Here is a 14,596-nt window from a genome sequence, read left to right on the forward strand (position 1 = left end):
TAAACAGCGTCTTTAAACAGAAACGCGTGAAGCAAGGTTATGTATTGATGGGCTAACAGACGCAGTGACCACCGGAGGCTCGTGGGAACCTAAGCCTGCATTTCCCCTGGAGCAATGGCTCCATTTTGTTAAATCAGCGCTAGCAGCGACTTCATAGAACACACCTACCGTGGATCATGAGAATCGACCACACACGTGAGAAGGGACATGTGGCCGCTTTCCACGCTTGAGGCCTTTGAAGATCCTCAGATGGCTAGGGCAGTACCTGCTGGCTGGAGGGTTTTAGCTTGTCTCTTGCAGCGCTGCTTCACGGGGTGGTCATAGGGTAGTCAGGGTGCAGGTCTGACTGCGCTGGAGGAGTCGGGGCTCTTGGGCTGAGGGAGGCCAGAGGAGAGCCGTACGCTCACTGCTCGCTGGCTGTGACCAGCCCGGCGAATACCAGTGGCCCCCAAGGAATCCTAAACACTGTCTTTGAAGGCCCCACTGTAGCTCCTGGAGCACCAGCTTCTGTGGCTCCCTCTGACGGGCCGTTACGGTTCCGTGGGCTTGAGGACGGTCTCCGGGAGAGCATGGCGGGCGTGGCTTTGAGACGCCAACTCTTCCCCTCTCTTTGCCCTTGGCGCAGGTGGCGCTGCAGCTGCTGGAGACGGCGGTGGCGCGTGGACAGTGGCTGATGCTGCAGAACTGCCACCTCCTGGTCAAGTGGCTGAAAGATTTGGAGAAGTCCCTGGAGAGGATCACCAAGCCTCACCCAGACTTCCGCCTGTGGCTCACCACAGACCCCACCAAGGGCTTCCCCATTGGGATTCTGCAGAAGTCCTTAAAGGTCTGGCGTTGGACAGATGCCCACATACTCACAGCCCAGTTTCTTAGACCATTATCATGTCGCCAAGCATGTGTATGTGTGTGTTTGTGTTTAGCAACCTCAGGGGACCCGTACTGGTTTCCTGTGGCTCCTGTGACAAATTACCACAAAGTGGGTGGCTTCAAAGGAATGTATTCTCGCACAGTTCTGGAGCCCAGAAGCCTGGGATCAAGGGTTGGTTCCTTCTGGAGGCTCTGTGGGAGAATCTGTTCCTTGCCCCTCCCAGTTCCTGGTGGTTGTCAGCAACCCTTGGCGTTCCTTGGCTTGTGGATTCATGACTCCAGTCTCGGCCTCCGTCTTCATATGACCTTCTCCCTGTGTGTCTCTGTCCAAATTTCCCTTTTTAAATTGAATGTAGGGCCCACGCGAATCCAGTATGACCTCGTCTTAACCTCATTACACCTACAAAGACCCTGTTTCCAAACGAGACCACACTCACAGGTTCTGGGTGGACATGGATTTTAGGGGGACACTCTTCAGCCCGACACAGTGCTCGTTCCCAGCCCCATGTCTTCCTTTGTCTTTGGAGGTGAAACTGTCCTGAATTGGGTGTTTCTAATTCCCATGCATGTCATTAGCACTTATGCAGGTATCCATAACCATATGTAGGTTAGTGGTCATGTATTTTCAATATATTAATCTTCCTCTTTTACGTATTATTGTAGGCTCCCCCACAGCTAGTATTCAGCAGTTGCGTACAGAAGTTTCAGGTGGTTTGTATGCCTCATTTAATTTATTCTTCAGGGAGTTCTTTTGGGAAAGGTTTTCCATCACTCTCTCTGGGGTTGTAGAGGGAAGACTTAGCTACTGTCATTTAGAGTTTAGGATTTCAGAGTTCAGAGAGAGGTTAGGAAGCCTTCTCAGGCTCACCTGACAAGCCAGGTCAGGGCTAGGACTAACTCTCGTTCTTTGACTGGTTCATCTGGGCCCTGAGGAAGAGAATTTTGCTCTCAGGGGAATAGGAGAGACTGCTATGTGAAGACGAAGGAAAAACCCAAGAAGTCCACATTACTCACGCTCTTCAGAGCTGTGCTTAGGGGTCTGCTTGGCCTTCCTCTCTTCTGACAGGTTGTCACGGAACCACCCAATGGGCTGAAACTCAACATGAGAGCAACTTACTTCAAGATCTCTCATGAGATGCTGGAGCAGTGCCCACACCCGGCGTTCAAGTCCCTGGTCTATGTGCTGGCATTTTTCCATGCGGTGGTGCAGGAAAGAAGAAAGTTTGGGAAGATTGGATGGAACGTGTATTACGACTTCAACGATTCTGACTTCCAGGTTAAAATGCGTTGCTACTGCGTCTCCTCCCTGGGGAACTGCTTCCTTAGCAGGCTTGTTTCACGCCTGCCCTTTCTTCCCGGGTCCAATTATACCAGAGTTGTTCCTGTTGACGTTCACAGAGGAGTTGGGATGTGAATGTCTTTGTAGGTGTTAGTGTAACCCAGCCTGTTCCTCTTCTCTTAAGGTCTGCATGGAAATTTTGAATACGTACTTAACAAAAGCCTTTCAGCAAAATGACCCTAGGATCCCGTGGGCCAGCCTCAAGTACCTAATTGGAGAGGTAGGGGTGTCTTGGGGACCCTTCTCCAGGAGGCCCCCTGGGGGCTGGAGTTGGGCTGTGGCCCTGGTGCCCATTTCTGTGATCTCTGGCCTCCTCAGGGAGCCCCCTCTTGCTCCTGCTCCCCTCAGGTGAAGAGCCCCTGGGGCCCTGGCAACACTCCCGTTCACCCCCAGTTGTTCTTCTCCTGCATGAGCTCATTCACAGGGAGGTTCCCTGCAGCTGGACTCAGTGACCCTGGGTTACACCCGGTGTCTTCTAGGAGTTGGCAGGACCTGGCCATACCTTAGGCCCACCATCAGTGTCTTCCTCCTGGTCAGCGGGCATGGAGGTCCACCCTGGAGACCACACTTCACACAGAACTCATGGGGTGGCTTCCCTTGGTGCTTGCATATTGTTCCAACAGTGTTGTTGTTAGGTGCTGTCAGGTCGGTTCCAACTCATAGCGACCCTATATACAACAGAACAAAACACTGCCTGGTCCTGTGCCATCCTCACAATTGTTGCTGTGTTTGAGCCCATTGTTGCAGCCACTGTGTTAGTCCATCTCATTGAGGGTCTTCCTCTGTTTCACTGACCCTCTACTTTACCAAGCATGATGTCCTTCTCCAGGGACTTATCCCTCCTGATAACATGTCCAAAGTATGTGAGATAGTAGCATTGCCAAATCCAGAGTGCAGAGTGGCTGCTGGCATCTTTGGTTGTTTTGTTTTGTTATTAGCTTGTTCAGTATTTTGGGGGGATTTTGCAAATTGCACACTGGTTCCCCGAGTTTCACAATGGCTGTCTGTCCCTTTGGGCACTGTCCCTTGGAAAGCCGTGGTGTGATTTTGTGAACAAGCCCTCGTGTACGCATTGGGCCAACAGGTCATGTGCGTCAACGTGGCTGGAGATGCGCAGTGGCCAGGCCGGCAGGGGTATCACTGGGGGTGCACATGGTCTTGACCCTGGGCGAATCCTCTGGGCCCTGGAACCTCAAGGTCTGCCCGGTTGGCTTGGCGTTCCTGGCCAGCCCTCACCATCGGTCATTTCAGGTCATGTATGGAGGACGGGCCATTGACAGCTTTGATCGCCGCATCCTGACCATCTACATGGACGAGTACCTGGGAGATTTCATTTTTGATACTTTCCAACCATTCCACTTCTTCAGGAACAAAGAAGTGGACTATAAAATCCCCCCGGGTGATATAAAGGAAAAATACGTAGGTGAGATTTCTCAGACATTAAGAACTATTTTTAAGGTTTTTCTAAGTGAGACCAGTTCACCGGTTTTGCTTTCTGCAGTTGGCTGGATAGCTCCTTGGACCCCTCTCCAGGTGAACCCCTGGGCTGGTTGGGCGTGGCTGGTAGACCTTGTAGGTGGCCCAGCAGGCTCCTCCAGCCTTAGTGCTGACAGAGTGAGCCCAGATTTCTTGTTCTCAAATGATGGTAAACATACCGGATCCCACCCTGGATGGCCATAGTGGCCCAGGAGAAGCCCATGGAGCCATTTACATCAAAGAGAAACATACAGCTGGGTGGCATGTGTGTGTGTGTGTGTGTCTGTCTGTGTGTGTGTCTGTGTCTGTGTGTGTGTAGAATTTTTGTTTAAAAACATTTACCCACTAAACCATGGCACTTAGTCTTATGCGTCTGGGGATGTGGAGGAGTGGCCCTGGAGATGGAGGGCAGCCTGAAGATGTGGCCTCTCTGTGTTCTCTGTCATGTAGAAGCCATCGAGGCACTGCCTCTCGCCAACACGCCCGAGGTGTTTGGTCTGCACCCCAATGCTGAGATTGGGTACTACACGCAGGCAGCCCGCGACATGTGGGCTCACCTGCTGGAGCTGCAGCCACAGACTGGTAAAGCCCTTTCCAATTAACTGAGTTTTCCAAATAGCAATTCGATTAGGGCCTAGTGCTTGTTAGCTCAAAGCGCTGCTGTTTTGGTCCCGTAAAACCCATTGCCGTCCAGTCAATTCCCATTCATAGCGACACTACAGGACAGAGAAGAACTGCCTCATAGGGTTTCCAAGGAGTGGCTGGCGGATTCGAGCTGCTGAACTTTTGGTTAGCAGCCAAGCTCTTAACTACTGTGCCACCAGGGCTCCATTTTGGTTTTATAGTTTTCCCACATTGCTGATCTCTTCCAAGAGCCATACGGCTCAGAATGCTCCCATCCCACACTCAGGGGCTTTGCTGTCTCTAAAAAGTGTCCTGGTTGCAGGGGAATCCAGCAGTGGCATCAGCCGCGATGATTACATTGGCCAGGTGGCCAAGGACATCGAAAACAAGATGCCCAAAGTGTTTGACATGGACCAGGTCCGGAAGCACCTTGGGGTGGGCATCTCCCCCACCTCAGTGGTGCTCCTGCAGGAGCTGGAGCGCTTCAACAAGCTGGTGATCCGGATGTCCAGGTCCCTGGCTGAACTGCAGAGGGTGAGTGGGTCCTCGCTGGGCACACGGCGGCCTGGGGGTGGTGCCTGGTTTCTGAGTATAGTCTCTCTTGACTTCTCTTGGTTCTGGAAACAGGCCTTGGCTGGAGAAGTCGGAATGAGCAACGAGTTAGATGATGTAGCCAAGTCGCTTTTTATTGGGCAAATCCCGAATATCTGGAGAAAGCTTGCCCCTGACACCTTAAAGACCCTTGGAAACTGGATGGTTTACTTCCTGCGCCGGTTCAGCCAGTACACATCATGGGTGAGTGAAGGCAGTGGCTGTCTCTGCTGGTTTAAGGTTCAGCCTGCACCCCCTAAAATACCTCCCAGCCCCCCGTTCCCATTCCCCAACAGTAACCTCTGTCAACAGTGTATTGGGCATTCTAGCAATGGTCTCTGATTCTATTAGCATATCCGTATCTTTCTTTTCCCTTTTTTTGTTTTAAAACTTTGAAGCATACCATGTACAATGTGATTTATTCATCAAGGAGCACATCTTGGCAGTTGTTCTGTATGAGTACATAGAGATCCAACTCATTCTTGGTAGCACTTCCATTTTACATATATTCCATATTCTGTCCCCTAGTGGTGGACATTTAGAGGGTTACCGTATTTTTGTTAGTACAGACACCATTCTCGTGCATATGTCTTTGGATACCCATGTGAGTGTATCTGCCGAGAACGTGACACCGGTACCTACCTCTGGGGAGAGGCCCCATCACACGGAGGATGGTAGCCCACTGCACAACCACAGGTGTCGAGGTCGCCAGGAAAGGCACACCCACACACAGGGCAGGGCTGGGACAGGGCTTTACTCACACACACGGACAGTAAGGTCAGCTTCAGCAGTGGACGTTGGTCTCTTGTGGCCAGCAGGTCACTGCAAGGGTCTGCATGTACCCCTCTTGTGCTGCAGGAGAAGGACTCTGTTCCCTCCCCAGCGGGAGCAGGTAGAGAAGTGAGGTTGGCCAGGTGCCACATAACGCACACCCTTAGCTAAGCAGTTCCTGGGGATGTTGACGCGTTCAGGGCAAGAGGGGAGGGATGTGCTGATAGGGTGTGTTTTGGGTCAAGTCAGCCCAAGCGCACACTCTCTTCCTGTCCAAGCAGCTGGGTCGATACACCTGGTCTTAAGGTTCATTGTGGGCTGCCTTGGGCTGCCCCCTTCCACAGTGTCCCACGGTTAAGTTCCCAGCAGTACAAGAGTTGCGTTCAATGGGCATGTGCATTTTAAAGTCAGAGAGCTCTTGTCAGGTGATTCTCTTAGAGAAGCTGAAACTACAGTGTGTGAGCGTGACTATTGTCTCACCTCTCTGCAGCAATGCGTATTCTTACTAGTTTGGATCTTTGTCTCTCTGATAGGTAGAAAAGTAGTATTTGTTTTGATGTGCAGTTCTTTGATCACAGTGAGGCTGAGTATATTGTATATAATTATAGACATTTTATGTTTCTTTTTCTGTGCATTGTCTTTTCATATCCTGTGTTTATTTTTATTGAGTTCTTCATTTTTTCTGTATTGATTTTTAAGAGCTCTTTGTATAGCAAGGAAATGATCCCTTTGCCTGCCTGTGTTGCAAGTATTTTCCACAGCTTGTTACAGATCTTCTGATTTTATCGTATGTGTTTATTTCCGTAGAAAGGATTGAAATTTTGGTGGAGTCAAATTTATCTGTCTTTTACTTTATGGTTTGTTTCTTGTATTACCCACTCCGAGATTTTGAAAGAATTCATTTGAGATTTGATCTGGTACTTCTATGGCTTTTTTTTTAGTATCTAAATCTTTGATTCATCTGGAATTTGGTGAGCCAGCTTTTCTTTTCCAAGTGGGCTTCCAGTTGTTCGGACACCTTCCTTTCTCTACTGAGGCGAAGCGTGTCTATTACAATAAACCGAGTTTCTGGGCTCAGCTTTCTCCTGGTGTTGGTGGCAGCCCCTCCGCTCCCGCTAGCTGCCCTCTCCTCCCTGCAGGTCACGGAGGGTGAGCCCGGTGTGATGTGGCTCTCGGGCCTGCACATCCCAGAGTCTTACCTCACGGCGCTGGTGCAGGCCACCTGCCGGAGGAACGGCTGGCCACTGGACCGCTCCACCTTGTTCACACAGGTGACCAAGTTCCAGGACGCAGACGAAGTGAACGAGCGGGCAGGACAAGGTACCCGCAGCGTATAGAGCCACAGCTTCCTGGGCTCAGGGCGCACACGGGGCGCACCAGCCTGCCGCCAGGGTTTGCTGGCTGTGCACAGCCGTGTTTTGCCATCTCTGAGGGATGACCGATCAAGATGAGGCCTGGGGTTGATGCCAGGGGACACTTGAACCCACGTTTACCCCCACCGATGTGTGGGAAAGGGGATGCTAGGTCCCACTTAGCTCTTTCAGGGAATTCACTTGCCAGGCAGCTTCCCTGTAAAGCCCGAGGGGCCAGGACTTTGGAGCCAGAGAGGGATATGGGTTAACTTGGTAGGAACCATTAGTTACACACTAACTTCAAGCCCGCGGACATCGGTTACTGAGCGTGCACATTATAGCTGGAAATGGCTGTTTCCTCGGGGCCGGGTGTCCACGTCCAAGGCCATTTAACTGCAAGGACTGAGCCCTCCTAAGCTGGCTGGAGGAGAGGGGTTTATGGACTCCGGAGAGCTCAGGTCCCAGCCGCAGGAGTCAGCTGGTCTCAGAGGAGCTGGCCGGTATCTGGGCTGCCCCGTCTTCTCTGCCTCTGTCTGTACATCTGCTCTGCTCCCCAGAGACCCCTGTCGCTCTGCCTGCAGGGGCTTGGGGTGCCATGGTGTCAGCTCTCACCCTCAAAGCTGGCGTGCCCAGGGTGTGTGACTGCATCTGTGGCCCCTAAGGCCAGAGTCCTGGGGGGAGGCTCGGACAGGCCAGCCAGCGAGGGAGCACCTTTCGTCCACTCCGCTGTGGCCGGGGGGCGGGCCGTGTGGGCTGTAGAGGCCCCTGGGCTGTGGGTGGGTCCGGGCCTCTGCCCTTGGGGAAAACGACCTCGGCCCCCTGGGGAGCAGAGCCGGGTACCCTGGTTGGGCACGCGCGTCTGGTGGAACCCGGGTCCCTCCTGCTGTCTCTAGGCTGCTTCGTCTCAGGCCTGTATCTAGAAGGTGCAGACTGGGACATAGAAAGGGGCTGTCTCGTCAAGAGCAAACCCAAGGTGCTGGTGGTCGACCTGCCCATTCTGAAGATTATCCCCATCGAAGCCCACCGCCTCAAACTGCAGGTGAGAGCTGGGCCTCTGGCGCGCACCGTGTCCTCTCTCCTGACTGTAGTGGGGGCGGAGGTGTCTCACACGGGGGCTTCTCACCTCTGCTGGACTGGGGAAGTCTCACACGTGTGAGAGCAGGTCCTGCCAGAGGTGCCCCAGACTCAACTCCAGAACATGGTCTAGACCAACCTCAGGAGAGACTCTCCCCCTTCTTGGGAAATTCTTTGGGAACTGCTTGAATCAGAAAGTGGTTCTATCGGGTGTGGACCTCAGCCAGGACCCACTGGTAAGGCGCGTGTCTGTGTCAAGTCCTGGCCACGGTGAGCCAGCTGAAGTGCCCTGGAGAGCCTCAGCCCTGCATTCTCAGCACTCAGGTGACACCCCCCTCCCTCTCCAGTAAGGAGCGTCCCTGGATCCATACCCACGGGGTGCTCTTCCTTTGCAGAACACCTTCCGGACACCCGTCTACACCACCTCCATGAGGAGGAACGCCATGGGAGTGGGCTTGGTGTTCGAAGCCGATCTCTTCACCACGCGGCACATCTCTCACTGGGTGCTGCAAGGCGTGTGCCTCACCCTGAACTCTGACTAGCCCTGTGGCCGGAAGGCTGACCGGCCTCTGCTGCGGCTGCCTGTGGGGCTCTGGGGTGCCTGAGGAACGTCTCTCAGGGCCTGCACAGGTGCACGTGTGCAGACAGGAGGGCTGGATAACTCATTGCCCTTGAACTTGAAATCAGCAGCTGTAATCGCTTCTCTTAGAAGTGAACCTGAATGATTTTAAACTGTTTTTTGCCCGTTAGGATTGTGTGTATCCAAAGTAAACGCTATTGAGCACTGTAAAATGTGTCACGTTTCCTTTTCTTCCTGGGAGGAAGCACTGGGTTCAGCACAGATGCCGGGTGCATCCTTGGCACAGCTGAGAATCCTCGCGTAGAGAGACTTCCAAAGGCGCATCTCATGTGCTCAGTCCGCTCAGGTGTGGGGCAGACACCTGGCCCAGGCTGAGGGCGGGGCCGGCTGGGCTGCAGCAGGGGTGGCTGGACGGCCACGTCCCCCTTCCAGAACTCCCTGCCCCTGGCCAGCCTTCCTGGGCCTGTGTGGGGTAGCCTGGCTGTGGCCGCGTACACTGGGCAAGCCAGAAGCCCCATCCAGGCCGGCTGCAGGCAGGGACAGAGGCAGGCTGAGCGCCAGAAAATGACTCCCACCAGGAGAGCGAGCGGAGCTGAGGAATGGCTAGTGGGAAAGGGAAGGGAGGATGAAGCTGCCGCTCTCGGGCAGAGAAACCACCGCCTCAGAGGACTGTGCCCCAGAGCCGTGCCTCTTGGCCAGAAGGCAGTAAGTTTCTCTCCCCCTCATCTCCTCCGCGGGGCCCCCTGCCCTCTCCCTAGTGGATGAATAAAAGACACAAAACAGAAATAAGGCAGGTTTAGAAAATAAAGTTTGTTGGGATCTTGAACATTTTGGATCAAACTAACAAAAAATATGAACACACATTCAGGTCTGGTGGGAGAATAACTGTCTTATTGAGCTCCTGAGACATACATGTACAGCTGCGTCATCAGTGCCGCCCGGGGTGGGGGTGACGGTCTCGGGGAGCAGGGCTGCTGGACAGACAGACAGATGGGCCGCCCTGGAGACCAAGGGGAGGGACCTGAGGAGTGCTCTGACCTGGCCACGCACGAGGCCCGGGATGGCGGGCCGTGGCCTGCGCTCTGTCCACGAGTGCGCCTGGGCTACCCGATGTGCTAGAAGCAAGCGATTCGGTACACAGGCACGTGGCCACAGCATGAGTAGATAGGTATTCTGCAGTGAGGACACATCCTATTGAGGTGTCAGTAAAGGGCAAGAGAAGCGGGGGACATCTGTGGGTGGGACTGAGAAGGACCTGGCATGCATGGGGATGGAGAGGAGAAAGGCGTGGCTGAGTGGGTCCTCGCGGGTCACAGTGCCGCTGGCGTCACACAGTTCTGTCCGTCCCTGAGTGCTTGCGCACCACCTTGCCCCCGTTCACCTGGTCCACCGCCAGTGTCTCCACCTCGGGCTGCGTGGGCGGTTGGGCCGCGTGCTGGATGCGGTGGGCCACCCCCACGTGCGCCTTCTTGTCGTGCACTGGGCTGGGCTGCTCGCTGGCGCCACCGCCACCACGGTCCGAAGCGATGGGGGGGATGACGAGGGGCCGCTCCTTGACGAGGTGGACCTCGGCCGATTCCCGGGCCAGCAGAAACGGAGTGGGGTCGGGCATCGCATCCACGGGCTCCCGCAAGAGGAGTTTGCGACTCTCGGCCCCGAATCTGTAGACCTCTTCAAACTCGGGGTGCAGGGGGGCCGAGAGGCTCTTCTTCATGCGGCGGCGTGGTGTCTCGGGCAGCTTGTCCTTGGGCGGGGCGGGCTTGTAGCTGGCCGGCACTGACCTCTGGGCGGAGGGGCTGCCGGAGGGGCTGGCCTCCGAGGTCCCGCTGGAGCTCAGGAGCCTCTTCTTGGCAGCGTGCAGCTGCGAGGTCAGGTAGGCGATGGTACCGGCCCGCTGCTCCAGCTCACTGGCCAGCATGTTCAGCTTGTGGCTCTTGACTTTGAGCTCCTCCAGGTACTTCTTCTCCCGCTCTCTGATGGTGTTCTCTAGCACCAGGATCATGGCGTTCTTCTGCTCCAGCTCCTTCAGCAGCTCCGTGTTCTCCTCTTCCTGGGACTTCAGCTGAGCTTCCAGTTCTTCACATCTTTTCTTTAGTTCAGTGCTTCTGGACGTTCCATCCCCTAGAAGAACAAGGCAAGGGCATGGATCAGGACCCGTGGGTCATCAGCGTCAGGCCTGCGCAGACAGGAAGACCTCTGGGCAGAGGGCCGGGGCCCTCTTGGGCTGCCCTCCCGTCCCCTGGGGGGTGGGCGCTCTGAGGCCACATAAAGCGGGGTGTGGGGGTGCTCCCACAGTGGAGTCAGTGGCTCCATCTCCCCTCAATGATGGGAGACATGGGCCCCGTCCCCCTCCATTTCCCCTCTTGCCCACTGAAAGGGGGAGATCAGAGGGTCTTTGAGGCCCCTTCCAGCTCTTAGCTCTCTGGCTCCTTACAGAAAACAACGTCTCAATGAAATTTACGAGAGGCTAAAGTCAAAACAGGCACTCTCAGACTCAGACCTTACCGGGTGTTTAGGACTGTCGGCGAGGCCATCTGTCTGCCCAGGTGGCATCTGTTACACGCCCACAAGCGGGCACCTGTTATGCGCCCACAAGGGGGCACCTGTTACGCGCTGGTTTGAAAGGCAGTCAGTCATAAGAAGAGTTCTCTATGTCTACAGCACAAGAACTCTGAAATGGCCGAGGGGCTGTAAGTGAGGTGGTCGCTTCCCTCCGAGGCTGGTCTCCTCTCCCGTTCCCTCCTTTCTTGCTCAGAGGACGCCCCTCGCCTGCCGAGTCTCTGCCCTCAGCCGCCTAGCTGCCCCGTTCCACCACCTGTCAGAACCCAGCTCCTCAGCAAATGTCAGCACTGCCATCACCTGCATGCTCCCCGGGACCCCAGCGTCACATACAGGTCACCAGCCTGTGGCTCCTGCACTGCCCACCGGCTCCTCCGCACGCCGCCCAGCTGGCCTTCCTCCTGGCCTTGCCCCCATGGGTGAAGGTCGTCCTCTTCTCTCTAGACCGCCCTTGTGGATCTGCAGTTCTCCCCTCCCATCAAATCCTGGGTCAGTGCCTCCGGAGCGCCAATTCTGCGTGCGATGGACCATCAGACATTCCCCCCGCGTCTTTGTTTCCTCAGTTGGACCCAGTCTGTGGCCCTCCTCCTGCCTTACTGTGCACGCCGGCCATGTCTGCTGAGCTCCCTGCGGCCTCTGCTCGGTGTGCTCCTCTCACCGCCTTCCTGTTCAGGACCCTGATCCAGCAGGTCTTCTGTCGCCACAGTTCCCCCTTCCCATCCATCTTAGGAATACTGAGCATCCCTTCAAGTATTTCACTCCCCTGCTCAAAACTGGCTCCTTGCTGCCTAATAAAATCCAAATGGCCAGACTGTCTCCCAGAGCCTCCCCAGTCTCCCCAGTGTATGGGTCTGTCTGGCACTGGCCCCAGGGCTGCTGAGGCATCCTCAACTCCTTCCTCCAGAGCGAGACAAACCACGGCCCCTCGAAGCCTGTGGGACCTTCTCTACCACACAGTCAACACCATGTCCTGGCTCCTGAAGGGAGCACTCGGGAGACGTAACCTGTCACGCAGATGGAAAACATCAGCACTTGGTCATGTGCTGAAACTCAGTGGAAACGCCCTGTCTTTTATGAAGAATGGGGCCCTGGTGGCACAGTGGTTAAGCATTTGGCTGCTAACCAAAAGGTCTGCAGTTCGAATCCACCAGCCACTCCTTGGAAACCCTATGGGGCAGTTCTACTCTATCCTATAGGGTCGCTGTGAGTCGGAATCGAATTGACAGCAACAAGGTGATGAGGAATCGGAAACGCTCATGAATAATAACTGCCTGTATGGAGCCTATTTAGAAAAAGGCATCTTGACTCAAATACAGCTTCTGCACTTGCTAAGCCCCTGCTCTGCTCTGGGAGCAGGCTATTTGCAACAGACCCACAGGCTGCTGGGAAGGCCCAGGTTCCTTTCCCCTCTGCCCCAGCTGCCACCGGGACGATACCCTTTGGGGTTCCCTGAGGTCCTGAGATCTCTGGTCGGGGGAAGCGTTTCTGGGACTGCAGTCCAGAGAAAGATGTGCACAGTCCTTTGGTGGGTTTCTAGTGACCCGGACACTCACTTGACCAACACAGAGCGAGCACCTGCTCTGGACAGGCCGGCCAAGCACCAGAGATGCAGAGGAGGTGGGGCTGCGCTACCAGACCTGCTCTTTTGCCTCCTTCTTTTTGGTGTAAATCACACCTATTTTGATTTCCTGGTTACAGAAGCAACACATATTCCTTATATAAAAATCCGAAACTCCAGAAAAATATATAATAGACATTCCAGATACATGTATCAATCAAAAGAAAATAAAGTCACTCACCTCCCCTCTCCCCCATCCGACTGATGACCACTTGTTAATACCAGGGGGCCCTGGCCACATTCAGAGAAACGTGTTTTCTTCTACATGTGGAACCAGGGAAGACGAGCGGTACCAACATGCACCACCAAAGGGAACAAGACCGTCGCTGGGGAGGGGAGTCCTTACCTGTCTGTTCTGAACTTTTGAGGGTGAGCTCATATGTTAAATCTAAAAGGCAAATAATACACATCAATTTTGGATAGTATTTCAAAATGTTCATCAGCCCTGAAAATGCAGAAAATATTCTCATAAAGGTGAGGTTTTTAGTAGCACTGGGGACAGGTGTGAGACCAGCGGAGGGCATCAGCGGCCCCAGTACTTGCTAGAGTTTAAAAGGGGACCCTGCTTTTCCCCAAAGGCCCCTTTCCCCACTGCCCCAGAACACACGCCGACAACCCAAACCTATGGAGCAGCCTGCTCCGTGCATTACACAGGCTATGTTTCGGTCATCACTTCCAGAATGCGTGGTCAGTTCTAACCAAGGCGTGGAGCTCTCTGAAATCCTCAGCATACCGAGAAAACGCTCCACAGCGCTCTGCCTGGTGTGTTTCAGCTCTGCACCAAAGCCTGTGTTCACAGGGCCTGCCGGGGATGACAGCGTTCCCCTCCCAGCTCACTCTCCCCCAGGGAGCCCGGCTCAGTGGGGGCCAGGCCTGGCCCTTCCCTGCGTCCCAGGTACCTGTGCAGTGCTGCTGCAGCCGCCGGACCTCCGCGTGCAGCCCCCGGAGTGTGCTGGCATGCTCCTTCTGCAGGAAGAGCAGGTTCTTCTGTGCGCTGTGTAGCTGGTTCTCCAGGTTCGTGCCTGCCATGCTGACATCCAGGTGACCTGTGGGGAACAGAGCCGGTCATGCCCGATGAGGACCGTCCCGTGGAGCCGCTGGGCTCTGGGGGCCGAGGGGAGCTCTCCACCCACCCGGGGTAAAGTTGAGGAGACAGAGGGAACTCCAGGGAGCCCCAAAGCACAGGAGACCTGAGCCATTTCCTGAACGCCCACTATGCGTAGGTCCTCCCTTGCGTCCATCTCTCCCCTTTCGCAGGGGCCGGATTTGGAATCCCAGCACCTCACACCAGGCCTGGCACCTCAGTGAGTTACCAACAGTACAGAGGACACAGTCAAGTCACTGATGAGGAAACGGGTTACCCAGCCCCGGGGTCACACACAGGTACCAGAGCAGGGATCCAAGCCCCAGGCTCCAAGCCCTGGGCTCCCTCTTTCCAAATCCCAGCCACCAACCGTGAAGAGACTGCGACCAGAATTACTGGTGAAAGGTAACCCTGCTGAGGTAAGCAGGCTCAGGTCCTCAGGCAAACCTGGTACCTGGGAAATGGGTGAACACTTCCTCACAAGGCACCGAGAGCTGGCCGAGCCGCGGAGGAAGACGAAGAGAGGGGCACGATTCCAGAGGGAGGCCCCTGGCTCTCACAGAGTGGGAGGAGCCCCAAATCCACCTTGGGAACTTCCCAAGAAGGTGTCTGCTAGGACCACGGGTGGCTGCAGGAGTCTGCCTCCTGTCCCCCAGGCTGC

The 14,596-nt window shown here is 55.0% G+C and overlaps 2 protein-coding genes across 2 annotated transcripts in view; one reads left to right on the plus strand and one right to left on the minus strand.

Moving 5' to 3' along the window:
• Positions 1-8,636, plus strand: part of DNAH10 (dynein axonemal heavy chain 10) — a 136,665-nt gene extending 128,029 nt beyond the window's left edge. The window contains exons 69-78 of the mRNA XM_004384997.1: positions 626-826; positions 1,934-2,143; positions 2,331-2,426; positions 3,458-3,629; positions 4,133-4,264; positions 4,629-4,840; positions 4,934-5,101; positions 6,808-6,988; positions 7,914-8,059; positions 8,490-8,636. Coding sequence (XP_004385054.1) covers positions 626-826; positions 1,934-2,143; positions 2,331-2,426; positions 3,458-3,629; positions 4,133-4,264; positions 4,629-4,840; positions 4,934-5,101; positions 6,808-6,988; positions 7,914-8,059; positions 8,490-8,636 — 1,665 coding nt within the window. The remainder of the gene's footprint in view (positions 1-625; positions 827-1,933; positions 2,144-2,330; positions 2,427-3,457; positions 3,630-4,132; positions 4,265-4,628; positions 4,841-4,933; positions 5,102-6,807; positions 6,989-7,913; positions 8,060-8,489) is intronic.
• A 1,089-nt stretch (positions 8,637-9,725) lies between these two features.
• CCDC92 (coiled-coil domain containing 92) lies at positions 9,726-13,886 on the minus strand. Its single transcript, XM_004384998.3, has 3 exons — positions 13,751-13,886; positions 13,198-13,239; positions 9,726-10,795 (listed from the first exon to the last, which is right to left on the minus strand). Exons 1-3 carry the CDS (start codon positions 13,878-13,880, stop codon positions 10,002-10,004), a joined length of 966 nt encoding a protein of 321 aa, XP_004385055.1. The 5' UTR covers positions 13,881-13,886; the 3' UTR covers positions 9,726-10,001.
• Between the last annotated feature and the right edge of the window lie 710 nt (positions 13,887-14,596).

Source organism: Trichechus manatus, unplaced genomic scaffold (genome assembly GCF_000243295.1).
Source record: "Trichechus manatus latirostris isolate Lorelei unplaced genomic scaffold, TriManLat1.0 scaffold00131, whole genome shotgun sequence".
In the NCBI taxonomy this organism is placed as follows: Eukaryota; Metazoa; Chordata; class Mammalia; order Sirenia; family Trichechidae; genus Trichechus; species Trichechus manatus.